General features: G+C 42.5%; 1 protein-coding gene across 1 annotated transcript in view; it reads right to left on the reverse strand.

Moving 5' to 3' along the window:
* Nucleotides 1-21,429, reverse strand: part of slco3a1 (solute carrier organic anion transporter family, member 3A1) — a 28,589-nt gene extending 7,160 nt beyond the window's left edge. The window contains exons 1-2 of the mRNA XM_026365868.1: nucleotides 20,681-21,429; nucleotides 15,628-16,084 (exon numbers count right to left, since the gene is read on the reverse strand). Coding sequence (XP_026221653.1) covers nucleotides 15,628-16,084; nucleotides 20,681-20,842 — 619 coding nt within the window. The 5' untranslated portion in view covers nucleotides 20,843-21,429. The remainder of the gene's footprint in view (nucleotides 1-15,627; nucleotides 16,085-20,680) is intronic.
* Between the last annotated feature and the right edge of the window lie 637 nt (nucleotides 21,430-22,066).

Genomic DNA, 22,066 nt, shown 5'->3' on the forward strand with positions numbered 1-22,066 from the left:
TCATTCCAACTCCACCTTCATGTGGCCTTTTTCCAGACAGTGCAGTGTGAAGAACGATAGCAAACGCAGAGACACTTTTGGCTGTCATGAAAGACCAAAGCAGCCAGTTAAAACCACAAGGCACGGAAAGCAGTTGTGGCAGCACAAACAGATACAAACGCTGAGTGTGAAGAAGACACCTAACAACAGAAACCAGTCATTTTGTCCCAGTCTACTCTAGTGGGCAGCGTGGATGATGTGGAGCTTGATCCAGAATCCTCATCAGAGGGCTGTCAGCAGGGTGAGAGTCTGGCACTGTGACTCAAAGCTCGATTTGGGAGACAAATGTCTCCTTATATGTATATCCTTTGATTGCTGGTATTATTAGATATTAGAATAATACAGACCACACGTTCTTTGAGTGATCTCGTCTAACTCTTCCATCTCCACCTTCTGCTTCGCAACATTGATAAGGTTTCATTTACTATCTGCAGTTTGAGCCGAACGTTTGTCTTCAGCAAGATGCTGCACGAATGCCAGGAGCAGCCACTTGATGAAGAAATGTGGAAGTTGTGACTAGGTTTTGTTTGTCTCGGCTCAGAGTGAACGCACAGTCTGCTTCCTGTCTTGACCACCCACATAGGAAGGGAGTCAACACACTCACATAATTGTAGCCTCATTCACCTCACAGTTTATTCTTCACGTAAAGGAAATGGCTCACAGATTCGTTAGGTGTGGCCTAGTGCCTGTAATGTGGTGTGAGCACTTCTTTTGTGCACGATGAGGAGTGAAACAAAAGAGAAGGGGTTTTCATGGTTTGACGAGAACCATGCTTTTTGTTTGTCACGCTGAAACATCTCGGTGGTTGACAGATACAAATATGTGTCCATATGTCTGCAGAGCGTGACAGATTTGACCTCTTCCTTCTGCTGCCCTGTTAAGTTTTGTAATATGAAAAAAAAAAAAAAAAGGTGGCTACGGTTCATTTCCTCTAACACCTTTTAAGCCTTTTATGTTTAAAAGCAGTGAACTCGCTGAACAACAGGCGTTTAACCACCACAAACACAGACAGAGGGACAGACACACACCCAGAAACATCTTGACAGCACAGGAGAGGGTTTACTAGGCACCAACGAAGCCATGCAGTTTCATGAAGGAGGGCTACAATCACTAGATGACTAGTAAATTTGCCTGTGGTGTCGCAAATGAGGCCTGTGCACTCACTGCTTCGAGTGTTTCCTTAGAAACTGAGTGTTGTTTTCTCATAGCAGCAACATCACAATTGCCTTCACCACAGGAAACCTCAAAGAGGAAATTCAGTTCAGTGAAATCACCTTCCAGGCGATGACGACTCAGCTAACCCACAACTCCACGAGCACGGAGGGGATGAGCGTTTCCACAGAGATCCGTGTCTGACCCCGGTTGCTTTAAGAAACGCCGGCTCCCTGATGACAACATTGTACCACAGCACGAGCGCCGCTCGTGGAAAATATCACCAATCTAAGAGAGGCCGCGCCGACTTGTGCCGCTTCTGAACAAGAAACGAGAGGCATGCAAGTTCCAAGTTGGTGATAATGTCCTCATGAAAGATTGATTATACGGGTTTTTTTCTTCTTTTGTGTCTTCAGGGCACAACCAGCGGATGAGAGGCAGCTGCGAGTGGGATGAAGTCGCCATGAACATGAACTGGAAACTTGTAGTAAGCAAGTCCAGCATGGTTCAATACCGTCCTGCTACCAGCTGGTAAATGGAGAAATGGCAAAAGACCAAATCTTAAGCAAAAAAAGCTTTAATGTCTTTAAGTGCTCAGGGGAATTTGTTCAGAAAAAAACCTTTCAGCTATAGGCCACCTTCATGTCTCTGTTCAACCTAGCTTAGCATACAAACTGGAACCTAGGGCTGTGTCACTGTGCCCCACGGCTGTTTGTTAGCAAACTTTAAAAGCTTGTGACCCACGTAAAACAACTTCATTTGGCAGTTTGTTCGAAGCCTTTATGCTAAGCTAAGCTAATTGCCTCCCTGTTTACACCTTAAACAGTGGGAAATAAGCGTATTCATGCTAAGAAGTTCAATCCCACTCTAATAAATAAAAGGTACAGCCAGGAGCCAGTTAGCTTAGCTTAGCGCTGTAAATATGTGGAAACTGCTAGCCTGGCTAAGTTAACAAGCAATAGAAAGTGTTAATTTGTAGATAGATTTTTATCACCTTTTGACAAAGGCTAATTATTTCTCTTATCTTTCTTTCTTACAGATATTAGTGTGATATTAATTTTGTCACCCAACTCAAGACAATGTTTGAACTATTTTAGGTAAATGCAGAGCAGAGAAGATAATATATAATAATACTATAAATAGATGCCGAGGATGTCACTCAGGTCAAAAATAAAACAGACAACTGTGCCTGGACGAGCTGCATTGAGACATGTTTCATGTTTTTCACAATGAGATTAAAAAAAAAAAAGGAAAACCTAAGTTAAACATATTAAATCTCCATAAAGGACGATACACAACCACAGCCGTGGGTCATCTCTGTAATACACTACTTTTCCAAACTGCCTCTAAATCCTTTTTCCCTTCCGGCGGTCCCTTTACAAGATAAGTACAAAACAAACTAATTTGTTCATGTTGTAGTTCTCCTGAGCCTTTTAGTATCCTGTGAATTCTACTCTCAGGGGAGCATGTCAGATGTAATTCAATAACAAAGCTCCGCTCTAGTGTTTTTGTCTCCCTCTAATTTGTTTAGAGACCAACACAAAAGGCTGGGAAAGCTACTGTCCACCAGGCTCGTCCTTTCCGGGTATTATTTGACTGGAGGACTCCTAAAACCCAAGTGCCCACGTATTCCCTTCAAAGAACACAGAGAGGTGTTCTGCAAGCTCAAGATTCAAATCTGCATTTCAAGTGTAACACTTGTGGTTTAGCAGAAAATGGAAGGTACGATACGTGGCCACATACACGCAACTCCACCATACAGAGTTTTGAACTTGTTCTAAAACATAATGCAAAGATTAGGCCATAGTAGTTTAATCAAAACCAGAGACAGGCCAATTTCAGGTTGTTTGGTACAAGATCCTTCACAAAATAACTATGCAAAAAGCATCCAGCTGCAAAGTTCAGTTTCTGCAGACCATACAAACCAAGAGGCTGAGAATATGAGCCAGCTTAGTGTGAAGTTAAACAGGCATTCTTATGTTTAACGAAATGTTAGGTACATTACAGATACACTGTTCTCTCTTCATCTCTTGCTGTTGTGGCACAAAGGAAATTCCTTCTGCTCCTCCATTAATCCTGCTCAACTTGGATCAGTAATCCCTTGAGCTAAATCAGAGTGGAGGGACACTGCAACGTGGGAGGCCAAACAACGGCTTGTGCCACTCAAACAGGCAGCCAGACTGAAAATGAGAGTGAGCTAAATGATCGCCAAAGATAAAGCCGAGAGCCACCCCTCAGGCCTGAAGAGTTCATATCACAAGGTCAATCGATAACAGTATTTCGAATCTTTTTGTTCCTGGAGAACAACTGCATAAAGTAGCAGGTCATTAATTCAACGGCTGTCTTAGGAGTAAAGGTTTATGACAGACATAGCTGGAGAGACACGCACAAGACATCAGACTGAGAAGAGGCAACTTCCTGGATGTCCAGCGCAATATGCTGGCATCACTCACGCTGACGGTTACACAAAAAAGGCAGCCAATTTCTAGATAACCTTATCTCATCACAGTCACACACCACTTGTCAAAACCAGTCATCTGTTTCCCATGCTCTAATCATTACGGGTGTAGGAGTCATTTTAACATTTAATCACCCAAACAAATCTAACAAAAGTTGCAATAAATATTGTAAGATATGTAGCAAATTGATGGATGAATGCTTTCAGCATGATTTAAAATGATTAAATGTTATTAGAGCATGAATGTATTAGGACTGAGTGACACCAAACATGCTGTTAATTTGTCTTAGTGGACCCCAGTGGACCAAAAATATTATTTCACGTAGACTAACTTGATAAGAAAAAAAATTGTTGAACTGCACATCACTCCCAGAAGCTATAAGAGCTTGCATAACATCATCCCAACGCAAGGTCATATTGTCAGAGTGTAAACGTGTAGGTCAGGCCGATGGGGAGAGACACTGTGACAATGTGTATGTGCAGTGGGCCACAAAATGCAGAAGCTACAAATGTGTTGGTCGTTGCAAAACTAGCAAGTGGTGAGCTGCTGGTATTCGCTGGTTATGTAAGAAGAAAGTCTAAAACAACGATGTAACTGTAATTGATTACGTAACTATGCAATTTTGCATGGAATTGCGTGTTTGGTGTGTGCAGGGACAAAACAGTGTGTAGTTCTGCACCTTCAAAAATATTTAGCTGTCCAGTTATGTCTAATATTTCCAGGTTTCAACCAGTGCTGGCATTGCTAAAGCATCATGAGAGAATCAGGAAGATTTAGCCTTAGCTATTATTATGATCTGATTCTGTGGGAAATACTGGATGGTGGGACAGAGAGTAGAGAATCTAACTTGTGGCGCTGTGGTGAGCTTACTTAACATTTGCAATATTTCACCATGAGTAATGACAACTTAGTGCACTATATTCCCACCTTTCATAGTTCCTCATGAAGATTACTGACTACAAGACAGACAGTAAATATTTTTAGTAGTTATTTAGTAACAAAAGTAAACTGTACTGTAACCCATACAAACATCTCCGCACTCGAGAGGAGTTTACAGGCAACCAAAGATGGCTCTGTCTGTTGACACTAAATCGGTTTGTTCAGTTTTCAATATAAAAAGTTTGTATCTTGTATTATTTCTGAGGTAATGACTAATGAGCATGACACATAAATACCATAGTGAGCTAATAATGTGAACCTGATGAGTCTAAAAGGGAGTCGGACAACTTCATATAAGCTGCTGATGTCATTTCCTGATTCATTTCATCTGAGTAACAGTGTGAGAGAAATCTTTACTTTGTATCTTCCATGCTTGTGTATTGTTCACAGAGCAGAAATCCTTTTATAAAACAATGGCAGAAATAAGGTTCAGATTGTTCTATTGCTCTATTGTATTGAGGTCTGGGCTCTGACTCTGCCACTCCAGAAGGCCGATTTTGTTTTTCTGCAAGCTGGCCTCATGATGTTTCCTCCACCACACTTTACAATTGGGAAGATGTTTTCATGATGATATGCAGTGTCCTTTTTAAGAGGCCGCTTTCTTCATGGTGTCCTGCCATAGACACACTGCTTGTTCAATGCTTTACCTACATCTGAACGCAGATGTTAGCCAGTTCCAATGATGACTTCAAATGTTTGCCTGTCACTCTGGGTTGTTTGTTGTTGGTTGAATCTCATTAATCAGTGTTAGTTGTGCTCATTTTGACTGGGCGCCCTTCTAGGTAGAGTAGCCACAGTCCCAAAGTGTCTCTATTTGATTGTTTGCCTAACTGGTGAATTTCTAGAGTCTTTGACATCACTTTGTAACCCTTTCCAGCTTTATGTTAATCAACAATTCTTGATTGTAGATTCTCTGAAATCTCCTTTTGGCGAGGCAGGGCTCACATAAGCGTATTCTTCTTTTGTGGAGCAAACTCAAAAAGTGTTTTTTGCCAGTCAAAGTAGCTCTAGTCCACACCTCCACATCATATTTGCTCTTGACTTTGATGAGGTTCAGATCACATTTTATGACAAATAATGCAGAAAACCATAAAATTCACATACTTTTTCTTACAACTGTACATATGAGTTTGTATTAAGAACAAAAACAGGTGGAGATGCCTGCCTGTGTCATCTTCTTCATATAACATGGACATACCACCTGACAGATCACCAAACTGTGGAAAAGACCCACATGACAGGTAACAAAAGTTTTTTTCTACAGAAAATTATGAACTATACACCTGTGTACTGTGTTTCTGATCCACAGCTTGTTGGTCAGTGGATACATGTAAAAAGTGCAATGTCAAATATAGGTACACATTTATTTTACTTAGTCAATACGTTCTACTCAATATCCACTAAACCTGGAGTTATTAAACATCCACACACAAGCTGCTAAGTCAGTATGTGTTCCATTTTCCATGATTCACAACTTGCTCTGCGTTTAGAACTCAGAGCTTAGTGCGTCATTCATAAGTATATAGTTATTCAAGTGAGCCATGACATAATCTCTCCCGTTCTCAAATTACTGCCTGTTAAATCTGCCAGTAAAACACACTCTGCTAAACATACGGTATGGTGCAAGGTGGTATATTAAAAATTAAGGATTGAAATAAAACAGAAATACTGTGGAACTCTGCAGAAAGCAGAGAAAGGATTTTATCTGCTTGTCCAATCTCTGAAAAGTTTTCCCATTTTTGTACTTTCTTTGCCGTCGCATTTGATTTCAATCTGAAAGTCATTTTGTCTTCAGGCGCTCTGAGAGGAACTGACAAAATTCTTATCTTATATTTCTCTGAGAATATCCCTCTGAAGGACCAGTTCCCCTTCTATCTCTGTACAATACTACTGACACTCAAATCAATCCTACAATCCTACAGACTGTTGTTATTGTTCAGCAACAACAAAAACAAACCTTTAAGAAATGTGCTAATTTAGGTATAATAAATGTTTTTAATGAGATAAGATTTAATTCTGTGAACCTTTAGTATGATTCAGTATCCAAACATCAGTTTATTCACATAGTTGTTACATAAAATCAGTCCCAGGACTGATGACGAACAGGAGAAAGTCATGTGGTGACACAAGGTGAAGTCTATTTTGATGAGGTATAGAGGAGATTAATGGCTACCAAATCTTCAACGTACTAACAGCATTAGACAGCAGCTTTCACCCCGAGTGAAGCCTCACCCCACCTGAGTGGCTTTTAGTATCAACGTCGACTTAAGTTGGCAAGAAAGACATTATTCACAGTGACTTGAGCAGCCTTACTGTGTACTAAAATATCCTAACGATCCTATAAAGCAAATGTCTGTACCACAGTATAATATCCTCTACCGTACAGATACATGTACTGTATCTGTTTTCAGATCAAGTCAATAGGTCAAAAATTTATACTTTTTACAGCTCAAAAAGAAAACCTTAGCAAAACTGGATATACATCAGATGACAAATCTTTGGTGTACTATTGTATTTGACATTTAGCATTTTGGTGTTTGCTTAAAATGACTAAACAAAAATAGTCAATCTCATGACTATTTATTGACCAATTGATGTTGTATTATTAAATCTCTAAATTAGTGTGTGGGTAAAATGTGAGAGTGTTGGTTTGTTGGTTGGCTGTAGCCTATAGTAACACTGTTGACTCCACGCAACCATGACCTAAATACCAAGCCAAAGCAGGCTCTCAACTCACATTCAAATGCCATTACATCAGGATCATCCTACTTTAACTTCCGCTTCCGTCAAAACCCCTCTAAAATGTGAAACCAGTCCTGTGCACACTGTTTTCTAAACGGTGCATTGTCATGGTTAACTTCTAGCCGGCATCGGAGCAGACAAGAGTTGAAACAATTGCACACGTATGGTTGCAGTATAAGAAGTGACGCTAAAGGATAAATCTGAAACTAAAGCGTTGTGACCTTGACAATACGCTGTGGTGTTACTGTGAAGGAGTGTCCGGGCTGCAGCTTCTTCACAGCTCTCTCCCCTTTAACACTCAATCATGTTAAGTGAGGCCCCTGGCTCAAATTAAGCCTTCGGGAGGTCACGACCTGAAATGAGGGGGTCAACGTCAGGTCTCGCTGAAGGCCCTTACTACCTCTTATCAGCATCTTTCAGCTAATTCCTGTTATAAGTCTACACTGGTGATAACATCCGCACAACCAGGCAACTTTCACTCACACAGGTATCTGCATCACTACTGTTTATCATTCTGAAGATGCAAAGTGGTGATAACTTTTTCTAGACGCACCATTTTCTATCAGAGTTTACAGAGGACTCCCGAGAGCAGATCTGCCTAAAGGTCTCTGCTCTATTTTATAATACAGGAGCTGTGACAACCCATGACTCTCTGGAAGACAACAGGGAGGAAATTCACTTACCGTAGGTAATAAAAAAAAGGTTTTATCAGGTGAGATACAAGACAGAGTTGAAACACTGAAGCCCTGTCATAGCAATAAATGCTTTTTAATCTAAAAAAAGAAATCCACATCCAGACATTCGTCTGTTTTACATTATGTAAAACACAGAGAAGCTAAACAAAGAGCACTGCAGGAGGGTGGTTATATCCTGTCTGCCTCCGTACAGATAAATACTAGATACTGTTAACAAATGTAGAGATAAGGCAAAGTCAACAAATGGAACTGAGGGAAATTAAAAGTAGGAATGGTTGTTTAAATAGAGCGTATTATAATTTGTGGGTTTAAAAAAATCTAAAAGCATGACAGTCTGGGTTATTAGGCATAAAACGGGCAAAAATAGCAATTCCATTAATTATATTTTAATTTTAAGAGTTTGAACACCTGATGAACACTATTCACTGTATGTCTGCCTCTAATCACTGTCTTCCTTTACCTTGTACATCCATGGCATTAGGCTACCTGAACCTGACGTGCAGCAATTTTAATCTTTGAGTCCAATTAACCTCGTGTCACAGTGCAACTATTCCAGGAAGCAATAAAAGTGCCCATTAACATTAATAAGGACATCAGTATTAGTTTGTTTTAACCTGACTTCACTTGTTGGTTCTGTATTATGTCAGATTTAGCTCCACACTCTTTATTAATGAGCTGATCTTCATTATTTTACAATATGACATTAACTACACGTCATAATAAACAGGCTAGTCATCTTCAAATCTTACAGTAATGTAAGCTTTGATTGCTGTTACTTTAATAATAATTATAATAATAATGAAGGCCTTTCTGCAAGATTACACAAACACACTGGGCATGTTTTCAAACAGAGGACTCAATCGGCCTGCCAGCTCTGTGAACACCAGGTCAGCAAAGTGGGGAGAGGCACACAGAGGGACAGAGAGCTGTCACTTGGCTTTGCTATAGCGATCTGTTGTAATCCGGCTTGAGATGTTTGCTGAGAGCTGAGACGGAGCCACACACAGCCTCTATTGTCGGGCAGTAGGGTGGTAGGATGAAGGCATGGAGGAGAAAGGGCACATGTCCAGAGGGTATACGTCTCTTTGCTGGAGAGCTGCAGCTGCTCTATTGAACACGAGTAGCACAGAGAGTTTAGACTGTTCGACAGCAGCTGCTAACAGCATCTTCAGCAGGTGGCTCGGCCTAATTATCGGGATAGAGATGCCAACAGCCCGTTTCCTGTTTCTCCAGGAGCAAGTGAGAAGCAGACACACAAGATGCAGCAGTTTGTTTGACACTGTGTCCTGCACCAACTATAACGGAGCTCTAGTTCTAGTACCGCGTCCTGAGAGAGATGAGAATCTATTGGCTAGGCTAAATGTAGGGGGTGTTGAGAGGAGGAATAATTATTTGGTTTAAACCACCAAACACTTCTTTGATACTGGTGTAATCTACAATAAATACATGAAAAATCATTAGAAATCAGCCAATTACTCCTGTCCACAGCCTGAGTAATAAAGTTGGCTGAATCAAGCAGTTAATTATAATTACTACCCACCTATGGATCAGAGTCCATTTAATTAGGCACTGTTATCCCTCACTCACCACCATCAGTGATATGGGGATTAAGTGCCGAACATGCTTCTGAGTAATCCTAGGAGCCCACAGAGCAACCACTTACACACCACTCAATCAATGAAGCTTAGGATTTGTGGTAAAGCCACTAGCTCAGTGCGAATCAGTATTTCCTGAGCAAAGTCCTTGTCAGGACTTGCCATACGCTTAACTCTTCGTTTTTCGGATTGAGCAGTGAAATATACGGAGAATTCAATACGGGAGCTGACAACAGCCCGTGTCTCCATCCCTGTGTAGATCAGACAGAGCAGCAGCTGCATCCTCCACAGCGGGAGCACAGGGAGGTTTGAGCATCTCACTCCAATAGCAGCACAAAGCAGCCCAACAACTGATCGTTTCTGTGGCAACGGCTTGCTGATGCTGCTCTGTTTATGATGTGTCTCCTCCCACCTCTTATCCCCACGCTCCTCCCACAGCAGATGACCAAAAATCCCCTTTTTAATCATCAGTGACAGAGCCTGACCCAGATTGCCACAAGAAAGATGCAAAGCAGCGCGGTGAGGTTTACTGAGGCCAAAGGCATTCATGACGAAAAAGGTGTCACAGGCATATTCGGGTTAGAATACTGTCTATAACACAGCGTGATAGCACCTGAGCGCGGCAGATTGTGATCATGAGGGAGAAAAAAAAAAACATTCATGGCGATAGCCAGGAGCTTTAAAATAACGCTCTGCAGGCTGAGACAGCCTGAAGGTCAACACTGATCCAGTTCACACAGAGCTTTGACCTATTTACTGGCGTCTAAACTCACACTTTCTCCGTTCCCTGATGGTTATAAGTGAGGGATACGTGGTTCATCAGGCCAGAAAAGTTGGACTTCTCATCAGCCGAACTTTAAAATGATGTGTAATGGGTCAAACGCAGCAGAAGTGGAAATCTGTAGTGTTTGACCTGTATTGATTTTAAATTAATGCAATTTAGAGTGTTTGAGAAAAAGTTAGGCTGCAATTAAATGTTTACCTAATAAAAACAAAGTAACTGGCTACCTGTTTCAGCACTTACTTGCAAAGTAAGATTGTATTCAAGTATGATAAAATGCTCCTTTAATCTTTTTAAAATCTTTTTTCCATTATGATTTATCTGATATTCAGTAAGTGTAAAGTAGTAAAATGTATTAAAATATAAAGTATCAGTGCAACATCACTGCTTATATCCACACTAACACATTTTTTATATGTGTATGATATTTAAAATGAAAAACGAATTGTCTCGATGGATATTAAAGATGAAATCTGCCTCATATTGGAGCAGCTGCTTTCGTCCATGCCGTAAAAAACATGACAAAATGGGGGATTTAGCCAAAACAATGTTTACATCTGACCAGACCAGCCAGACATCCAACAGACAGGGGTGGACAGACTGCAGCAAAACATGCACTGCAATAATTATGGTGTTGGTGTAATGGTACTCCACAAAAACAGCAGACTGACGGAGGGAGGTGACTCACGTCAGATGAGCAGCCAGATGACGAGTCCTTATGAGTTTACTACATGGCCTGATGCACAGCAGAAATGTGGCAATGCAACAATTAACCTTGCGCCAAGTCCACACCCACATGAGGCTAATTTAGCCTTATCAGATAGTTTTACACACCCAGTCGTTCTACGCATAAACAAACAACTTCTCAAACAGCAGCTTATGGTAAGCAGTCTGCTGTTTTCGCCCCATCACAGCACCGGACTGAGAGATTACCTTATTAGACTCAAGGAAGAGAAGAGGGCTCGAATCAAATCGACTCCCTCTGCCCAAATGTAATGAAACTTTCACTTTGGGAAGTCACTAATCAATCACTATGACTTTCCATTTACTGAAGTAGGAGCACTGTGACGTGTGCAGGCCCCCTCTGCTCAGCATTATGTCCGCTCAGCTCCTTTCTGACTCATTCACATGATGCAGTCCTCAGAGTATTTGTTGTAACTACTGATTAGCTCTGAGGCAGCAGCAGCATGTTGTTGACCAGTTGGATACAAGCGAATCCGTTGTTGACTGCCTTCTCTACCTTGTAGGACCAGAGCAAAAGCAAACGAGAAGGGTGCAGCTGCTGCTTTTGGGCCTGCGAATGCTTTCTGGATCACTCGGCTCGCGGCACAGCAGCAGCAGCACAACGCTCAGCTTCCTGTCACACACGGTGGAAAGACAAGCCCACACAATTCATTACAGTGATGCAGAGGAGCAGCGGCTGGTTGATGAACGGTTACTGCAACACTGTTTATCATCTCGAGATAAAACAAACTGGTGTTGCTAGGCAAACTCAGCATGCAGCTTATGGCAGGGATGCAAAAACCCATTTAGAATCTAATCCTCCAAGATGACATTAGCATGTGCTGAGTTTAAGTAGCTTATTTAAACGCCCTACTCCAGCAACTATTTGGAGTCAGAGCGTTTTAGCAGGAATGTTGACAAGTCTCTTGAGGGTCTCTCTCAAGACCTTTGTCACCGGTTTTCCTAACGAACCTGAAGCCAAATTAATCGCTGCAGAGCACGTTATGTTGAATAAGACAGTTCGACCCAATGTGGTGAAATATCTAAGCTTAAGAAAATAAATTACATACAAGTTGTTGGCTGCAGAGAAGCAAACAGCACATTTTTTCAGACTCTCACTCTCCAGGTAGAAGCAGTTATCTTGTGTCAGGCCACAACAACAAAAAAAGACACTTGTGTTTCCCCACAGCTTGTCTGTCGCTCCTAGTTTGGCAGTTTGACAGAGTGAGAGCTTGTCTTCCACTGTCCCTCTGACAGGCTCATATTTGCCAATAAAACTCACTTCTTACTCTCCGTTGTTGAGCTGCTACAGACTCTGACTGCTGTCCTTCATTGGCGGCTAAGATTGTGCAGCCCAACTGAAATCGCACTCAGTTAAAAGTGCTGAACATGCCACACATGAGCATGTTAGCATTTATACTACCACAGTGGATGCAACATGAGTGTACTGTAATATAGGTACTACACACAGTGCATTACAGTTTAATGATGAAGCCCCAGCCTGTTTAAACACGAGGCGGAGACTGTGTGGCATGATACACGACATCAGCTCTAAACCCCTCTCTTTGTCTTCTGTACAGTATATTTATGCAGTCGGGGGGTCCGGTGGGAAGAGCCAGAATTAGCAGTGGAGAGTGAAAGGTCACAGAGCAGTGGGAATGGAGATCCTGTTGACGCAATCTGTTCAATCATCTTTATTTCCTTTGGCCAAAGACAAGTGCCCACTAGACATGGGAAACAAACCAAAACAACATAAATTACACATGTTTATGTTTGACTTTTTAAAGTTTGACAGGGGCTGTTATTGTATTCAAACCAGCTTCTTGAAAACACTGATGTACTTCCTTTTTAGGAGAGAGACCCACCACGTTAGTAGCACAGGTTAATGAACAAATCTTAAAAATGACATTGAACAAATCTTAATACGCCTACAGACTGTCAGATTTGAATCTACTGCACTGCTGTGTGTGACATGGTTGTAATAAACGTGGGGACAACATCAACTTTGATGTATGCAAACCGTAGGATGAAAACACCTACTGATTTTGGGCTACGGCTATTTTTAAGTTCAGTGATATTTTGTCTGCGACGGCCCAAAAATAGTGTATATCCCCCTTTAAACACAGAGAGACAAAGAGCTCTCTAGAGAGTCAGTCAGTACGCCAAGTCTGCTCAACATACACAGTCAAAGCAGGCAGTCGGAGCGTCTGGAGGAGTTGTTTTTTCACAGGCCTGTGTGGTATGTGCGTGCCCCGAACCCACTCAGACCCACCTCATGGTTGGCTGGTCGGCATTCCTGACGCACTCTGTAATTATGGCTCCCCTCCAGGCCTCTCGGCTCTGCTTTCCCTGCAACACTGTACTCTTACAGGGTGAGCCCCACCTCGGGTGAGGGCGCTAACGTTTCACCTGTCCATTTAGGTCAGGTTCTAAGTTTAACAATAATACATCACTGGGGGAAAATGTGCTTTGACAATAGAGGCAGGCAACAGCTGAACTAAGAGAGGAATCGCTCCTGTTAAAGAGTCTATAGAAAGACTAACTTATATGTATTCAGTGGGAGCACAGTTTTACTCTTCATGTCCACAAAACGACACCTTTCTGCAGCTCCTAAATGTGATGTGAGATGCATGTCAGGTTGTGGTCTCACTTTCAAAAGGTGTCAATGTTTGTCTCACAGCGGCTGTAAATACTACTGTGAGACAAAACAACCTGTGAGCTATGATGGATTCATTTACCGTCATGTTTTGAAGATCATATACGGTAATAAAGTCACATCCATCTTGACAAAAAGTAACACAGTGTTTTGATGCTGACATCATGGGAGCTATTCAGTTCACAGAGAGTTAAAAATGAGGCCCCAGCACTTGTACAAAGCCACTACACGAAATAAGTAAATATTGTTTCGCCACTAGAATAATGTGAACTTGTTGACGTGAAGTGATGAATAATCCAAATGCATTATCAGTATGTGAAAGGAAATCTCTCAGAATTTCAGACAATCTACTCCATTCATGCGGCTGGGGGCACATGACATGCCAACAGCAGAAGGATTAGGACGATCAGCTGAGTGCGACTCAATACCACATTGTTCCTTGCTGCTTACCGCTTGTTTTCCTCCACTCTCCTTGCAGCTTACTCGAGGAGGCCAGAACCTAATCTCTCCTTCCTACAGTACTCCTGCCTAACCTCCATCACTTGCAGTCCATCGTAAACTGCTAACAAGTCACTACTACTTTTTTACTGTCTCAGAAATGGCTCCCTTTTTTTTTTTGTTTAATAAAAACAGTTCATGTACCAATTTACAAAATCAGCTTCGGACTTGAGCTTACAGGAGGCACATTGCTGCCTTTGTTTGCAGGTCACATCTGCATTTGAGTGTCAAAATGATGCTGCTGTGTGAATCTATCAGACAGGGTCTGTGCCAGCCTGAACTCATCTTCCATTGTCTCTGCTTCACACTGATAACAACACACACACACTATGCAGACACATGTCATTTACTCCATCAAAGGCTGATGTAGCAGTTTGGATAAGAGATTACAGACAGTTAACGGTCAAAACAAAGAAACATAATATTATGTGGATTTGTGGCTGTGCTTCTCAGGGAACTTATCCCCTCTGAAGATCAGCAAACATAAAAGTGGAAGGGCTTACCATGCAGCCAAACTAACCTCTAAAAGTTACGGTTTTATCTTTATATAAATACTTATCTGCTGTCATGCACTAGATGAAAAGAAAGACATCGCCCTCATGTCAGTGTGGGGTATATGCAGCAGGAGCCAGCAGCCAACACCCATTGGTCTTTAATATGCAGTATATGGATAATATGTAATAGTTTATATACACAATAGCATATCTCACGGGGTGTTTCGTCGCGCTACAGCAGTATATTTCACACAGAAAGAGCTACAGACGTTAAAAATCCTCCATGGCTTAATGAAAAAAGCATTAAAGCTACCTCCAGTATATTAAAGTAGCACATATCACAGCAAATACATTTTCCTAAACCATCAATGTGTATTCACAATTTTGCCCAGAAGGCACTTTGAAAACACCTTTTAAACCTTGAAAAGCCACATCAGCAGCCTCTCACATTTGAGAGGCAGAGACATTTAACCCATATCTGGTCTCTTCGCCACTGAAACTGCTGTGGTGGAGAAAGCTACAAAATATGCTCACCTGGCACTCACGTGAAACGGCCAGTGCTACGAAAAAAAGATGACGGTGTGCAGCAGAAAAGCACAATATACGTACTTTCAGTGTTGACTCACACATGCAAACTGCACCTGAACAAATACATTCATGGTTGACTTTACAGTGTACCATTTTGAGATGCCTTGATCAGTGTACTACAATTTCCAGTGAGATAATCATCGGTTTCCCTGAGCAGGAGTAACTTTTCAAGCCTTCCTTCATAGAAAGCTTTTAATTTTACATTTTTTTCCCAACAGATTAGGTGCAATTCTAAACGTTTTGTAAGGTTTTAGTAGATGGCTCACCTATATAAAGCGAGGAGTCTTTCTTCTTCACGTGATCATCGATGTAGGACACTCCTAGAGGCTGCACTGGTGTGGCTCCGATCCCCAGAAGGACCTGGGCTCCAATCAGCAGCAGGTACATCATGTTGGTGTTGGCCTTATTATCACACACCTTTTTCTCGGCCTTCTGGGCGTCCATGCTACTGGTGTTGGAGCAAACATCCCGACCCATGTCAGTCCTCCACATTTCACCTATCTCATACTGATGTGTTAAAAACTCTGGGAGTGCTGAGAGAAGGGCGCCAAGCGCCATGACGATGCCCCCACAGCCTATTAAACGAGGTCGATGTGCTTTGGCCCCAAAGTAGCTGACAAACAGGATCAGTGCCAGGTTACCTATCTCAAAGCTGCTGGCTATCACTCCGACGTCAGCACTTTGCAGGTTGAAGCGCCGCTCCAGGGTGGTCAGCACACTCACCTGAAAACAACAAGACACAAAATCTAATCAAGATCACGGGACTGATGCTAAAAGTAGCAAAGATGCACAAATACAAAATCAAGGTTGTAGGAATCTTCACAGGATTTATTAATATATGGATATATAAGAACATAAGGCATGGCATGAACATCTGTATCGTATCAATGATAACTTTGATTCAAGTTATGCCATTTTCCCATTTGGTGACGTCTGGTGTCTTGATTCATGGCGTGTCTCTTCCAGTGGAATAACTTGCATGACAAACTGTTCGTATGTGGCTCCTCCCTGCCAACAGGCCTCTGTTTCTGATTAGCCCGGCACAGCAACATTTACTCCCATGGCTTTAGTTCTCTCTCTTTCACCAGATGCCATCCAGACAAGAGTTAGAGCCTACCAGTAACTTCCAGCTGAAGCGAACACAGCAGAACAGTTGTTCTCAATACAGTCTGTCAGATGTGATTCAGAGGTCAGCGATCAAACACTGTAAGGCTGCTGTTTTCAGACAATGAGCATGCACGTTTTGTTGGACATTTTATCATAATGTTTCAGATTGTTTATAAGATCGAGCATAATGAATCTCTTGGAAAGCAGAGCCGGGGCGTGCTTGTCTGTGATGTGTGGGAACAGACTCTCTGTGCAATGTGAACCACATTTAAACAGCCATCATGCTATTTTCAGACCTGTCCCAAACTGCCCTTGAAATGGCATCACAATTTTTCATTTCCCAGCTGGTTCGGTTAAAAGAGTTTTGATCGAGCTCTAAAAAAAGAATCCTTCAAACACAAACATCCCATTAATGGAAAGAGTGACTTTGCTGCGAGAGAAAGCTTGCAGTTTTGCTGTTGGAGCCTTTTCCCATCAAATTTCTCAATTATGCAAATGTAACACACACACTGCTGATTTGAATTGGAGCTGAAGCTGCTGTAACATAGAAATGACCTTTGAGCATCCAGGAGATACGGTGCTTTAGGGCCATATAGAGAAATGACTGCTCCTGAATTCTAACTTTACTATTAACAGTAGGGGCGGTGTGGAGACTTTCACTAAGGAATTTTAATTTATGCAGTGCCACATCACAACATATATCACCTCAATATAATCCTCATATTATCCCCCTTGAGTGAGCACTAGGCAACACTGCCTATGATCACAAATGTGTTTTGCTACATCGCCCAGCCCTATTCACCATCTGATATTTGTGCACATTTCCACATGATGCACATGATTTAATGCACAACAGGTGAGCAGGTAGGAGATGTCAAGTTAAACACTGTGCAGCCTATTTGCTTTGTCACTGTGGTTTAAAAGTCCTCTGTGACTTTTAGGCCTCCGAGCTGACAGCAGGTCGTCCTTGCAGCTGCTCTGAACACGACCGCAGTGACTCCTTCACTACAGATCAAAGCACATGGAGGATGATTGTTGGGAGCGCTATGTGCCAGAGTTCTTCGCCAAAGTTTGGTGAATGGAAAACTTCAGAATGAGTCACGATATTTTTGCCCCTTGGGGCGTCTCTTTCTCAAAAATGCTAACACACTGGACAGGCTGCATTTACGCCTGGTTGGCTCCACCCCAGCTGGGATCTGATCGCAATGTCGTCTGATCCAGTTCTTAGAAACAATGCCAAGCCCAAATATTCTGATGACACTGTAGCTGTAGCTCTACACACACAGTAAAGTACAGCAGAGGAGTGACGGCATCTTCCAGTCCAATCAGACAGAATCCTGGGAGGCCTGAGTGACTGACAGCTTCTGCAGTCAAAACGCTCCCTGACGAGTTAAGCTCTCATCTCCAGGTTCAACATGTTTGTGCACTTCCACACTGACTTAAGCAGGCAGCCTTCCAGGAGGATTAAAACCTGAATAAAATATATGGGAAAAACCTGGTGGACTGCAGGCTGCTCAGTGGTCAGGGCCACATTTTGTCTGGTAACGGCCTCGGAGTGGGGAATAAACCTAATGTTGCACGGCAACAAAACAAACCCTGTCGTGCTGTGTGACATCCCATCACCCAGCAGAGGAGGTAGCCTTGTCTGAGCACAAGGAATCCCAACTTCCACAGAACTTTTTTCCGGCATGTACTGACAGAGTGTGTATTATCAGCAGTCAGGAAAAATAGCTGCTCCCTGCTGACAGTCACCTCAGCACATTGAGGTTTAGCACTGACGTGGAAGTGCTGAAATGCTGCTATTTGTGAGGTCGCAGCTGTTGATAGGTGAAGTATCGGCTATTTAGAACGACTTCCACACAGTTTTATGAGGTGTAACCTACTGAAGGTTAAACGAAGGTTAGCTAAATGTACTTTAACTGTTCTAAATAAGCTATTTTTAACAACCATTGTATCGTTTAAAGGAAAGCAAATCAATAAAATAACTAAATAGGTAATAGCCGTACATATGTATGTGCTTTACTGCAACAGCTATAAACACTGATATTTAATACTGTTTCAATAATGTTCCAGTTGAAGAGTTCAGGTTTCTCTTTCCCTCCAACATTAATCTGATTTAGTGTCACCACAGTTTGACAAGTCTGCTCAACTGAGACAAGCATGGTTCAAGTTGATAATATATATATAATAAATTATGAATTATACAAAACAATGCAGGTGATGATTTGTTTTTTATTATAACTTAAAGAATGTATCTATAAAAATGTCAGATAACAATAACAACATTATAATTTGTTGACTGTCTAACTGATTAATCCCTGACGTCTACACGAGAGTATTTAAAGCTTTTGAGAATGATCTCTTTCTGCTCCTCTCAGTCCCACAGCATCTTCTCCCTGCCCCAAGATGCTCTGCCCAGCCCCTCAGGTACTTACAAAATAACAACGAATAAGGCACAACTTTCCAGTCAAGTAAAAATAATTGACCTTCTCTGTACGTCTCTCCACTGCTGCCAAGCTGTTTTGGATCATTAACATCATTAAGATGTGATCTGAGCATAAGTCTGTCGAAAATATTAGTCAAATATTAAATAAATAAAAGTAATTTGTCCATTAACTTTAACCCATAAAATATTTTGAAGTCTAAATGTGTACGTAATTCACCGATGTACAAAAGCAGCAAAAATACACACTTTCTGAGAACTGAGAAAAACCCACGATGTATCAGGAAATTAGGATGACATACTCATATCAGTACTTCTGTGGTATTTGCCTGTGCACTGGGTTTTCTGTTCAGTTGCAGTGCTAAATCAGGACACACAGCATGATGCTGACTGTCTCGTACTTTAAGCAGCTCACAGCCACCACAGGCAGCATGATAGCTGAGGTGTCCCTTCACTGGCAGATCTTAATTCCCATCATCCAATCACCGATACCAGACCGACATCAGCTCCCCACACTGTCACTGAACCCGGGTGCTTACTGCCCTGCCCGGTAAATAAAACTCCATGTAAATGAGCTTTGTTGTGCTGGTGAACACAAACAGGCCGGACGGCGTTGCGTGTTTGCATTAAGTAAATGATTCCAAACCTCAACTGAAGCTCCAGCTTTATTGTTCGGACTGTTTGAACAGGTGTCCAAAACTACAATGCCATAAAAAAGCAGAACGCCTGTAACGCCAGTTTGACCAGAAACAAAAGATAAACGAAGAGAACGAACGTGCTCTTTGGGAAGTCATCCTAACCGGCCGAGAGTGGCACTACAGAGCTGTCACTGCTTCGAGCTGCAAGTGGCCTGATGCTCCGCAGGTCTACAAACAGGGAAGATAAGATGTTCCACTCCAAATATGGCCAAGGCATTTAGGGTTTAGTCTATTAATTGCCACCGAGTTCGGGAAGCTGTGTCATTCTTGGAGAATAAACATAGCTCATTTTGAAACTAAATGTTCACAGTTGTTGCCTGAAGCTCTGAAGCTCCTCTGGGACACGCTGAGGAGGATTTTGGAGCCGCCCAGGGAGCTTTGTCCCAAAAATCTACATTAGAGTCTCGGCTTGCTTTTAGATTTTCTACTTATCTCCTGCTTTCATTGGGAGAGCATCACAAATTACAATTATTAGGTCAACAGATGACCATGTATAAAACCTTATCTGTCACCCCAGTGGGTCTGTTATCATTATGACTACGAGTAAAAGCGAAAGAAACTTAACACTAGGAAATAAGGGTGGTTAGAAGGGGGGTACTCGACCTTGAATGACATATTGAGTGAAATCAGGCAACGGCTGCCTCTCTGCCTATAATAAGACAATTCATATGAATGCTGTCCACAGCTTTAAGGTCACCCCTTTGGGCACTGCTGCTGTTGATTTGAAACAGGCTCACTCACAGTGGTGATACAGTAAAAATAAATGAGTCAAATGGCTCCAAAGCAGCTGACAATGTTCTCACAGTCACAATAAAACAAGGGACAGTGGAGCAGCAGAAACTCTGTCCTGCAGGCTGCACTTTACTGAGCAGGAGGCAGGTTTGCGTCTCGCATGTCACCGCTTCGCTGCATGTTTTGCAGTGTGTGGCATGTAGCAGAGCAGCAGAGGAGCAGAGCAGCAGAGCAGCAGAGCAGCAGAGGAGCAGGGGAGCAGAGCAGCAGGGGAGCAGAGCAGCAGGGGAGCAGAGCAGGGTGACACCGGTCTGACTCCACGGCTTGTGCTGTACTCACCAGGTATGCTCCGACGGTGCCCTGAGCCAACATGAGGGCGCATTCCGATATCAAGAATATCTTGATATTTGAGAAGCAGGACGGGTTTTTGCGGAGGCCGTCTTCTTCCAGCATGTCCCCGCCGCTCCGGTCCGGGTCCCGGAGCTTCTTCTTCACCTGCATCCCTCCTTTACTTCACCCAAACACCGTGGGATGACCGCGGGGAGACGCTGACAGGTTCCGTGTTTCGCTTTGCCCTGTAGACTACATTCGCGGTTCTTCTGGCCACTATCTCTCTTGGTTCAAAGAAACAAAACAAAAAAAGAAAGAAACTGTCCTCTTTCATCCGACAGGCTGCGAAACACGCATCCAAACTCCGCGGGGCTGAGCTGCTCTGCGCCTAAACGTCGCCTCCTGTTCGAGGCGCAGCGACGTGCCAACTCCCCGGAGCTGCGCGCAAAGGCACAAGTGAACCGCGGGCAGGCAAATCTCTGTCAGCTCGCATGTTTCCGTCGCGGTGTTTTGCGGGTTAAGCTGCAGCTGCAGGTTTGGGTTACACTACTTCTTCTTCTCTTCTAAGTCATGCTGCCGCTCCGGGCTGTCACCGTCCTCTGACGGCCCTCTGTCTCTGCGCCTCCTCCTCCTCCTCCTCCGCCCGCCTCCCTGCTCCTCTGCTCTGTAACGCGCGCACGGCCCTAGAGGCGCTGTGCTGTGCAGCAGCGTGGCAGCCTCACAACTCGGCTCAACTTGCCTCTGACTTGTAAAATCAACACTGGAGTCCTGTGAGACGGCGTGCGCGGCTTTAAAAAGTGATCTGCTCTGCTGTGATCTGTCGTTTCTGCTCATAAACTGTTCAGGGAAGTGGGAATTTTAGACTTTAGGTCTGAAATGTTAAGAAATAATATCATTATTTTAGTCTTTATTCATTGTTGGGTTAAAATATCACAAACCACACTATCTTGTCATGATGCAATAATAGATTTATTTTCCTGTCATATCTGGTTATAAAAACTTTTTAAACATCTCCAACGCATAGTTAATGTTCAGACAGTAAAACTATTTAGTGGTTAAACTTAATTTATTTACCGGTTCATCTGCTGAGTATTTTGACAAGTAATCATTTGCCCAATATAATGAAAGCAAATAGTGAAAAGTAACCATCAGAAGTGATCAATAAGATGTTGACTTTACTATCAAATGACACTTTTACAGATGTTTACAGATGACTCGAAGGAAAAGTGACACATTTCATGTTTCCACGTCTCAGTTTAGTATGAATAATAAAAAAAAAGACAGACTTTGTTGCATACAGTCTTTATGCTAAGCTAAGTTGTGCTACTGCTGACTGTACATACAGTGACATTGATTCTCTTGTGTAACTCCATCACTCCACTAGATAGTTGCTAA

This window comes from Anabas testudineus, chromosome 6, assembly GCF_900324465.2.
Source record: "Anabas testudineus chromosome 6, fAnaTes1.2, whole genome shotgun sequence".
In the NCBI taxonomy this organism is placed as follows: Eukaryota; Metazoa; Chordata; class Actinopteri; order Anabantiformes; family Anabantidae; genus Anabas; species Anabas testudineus.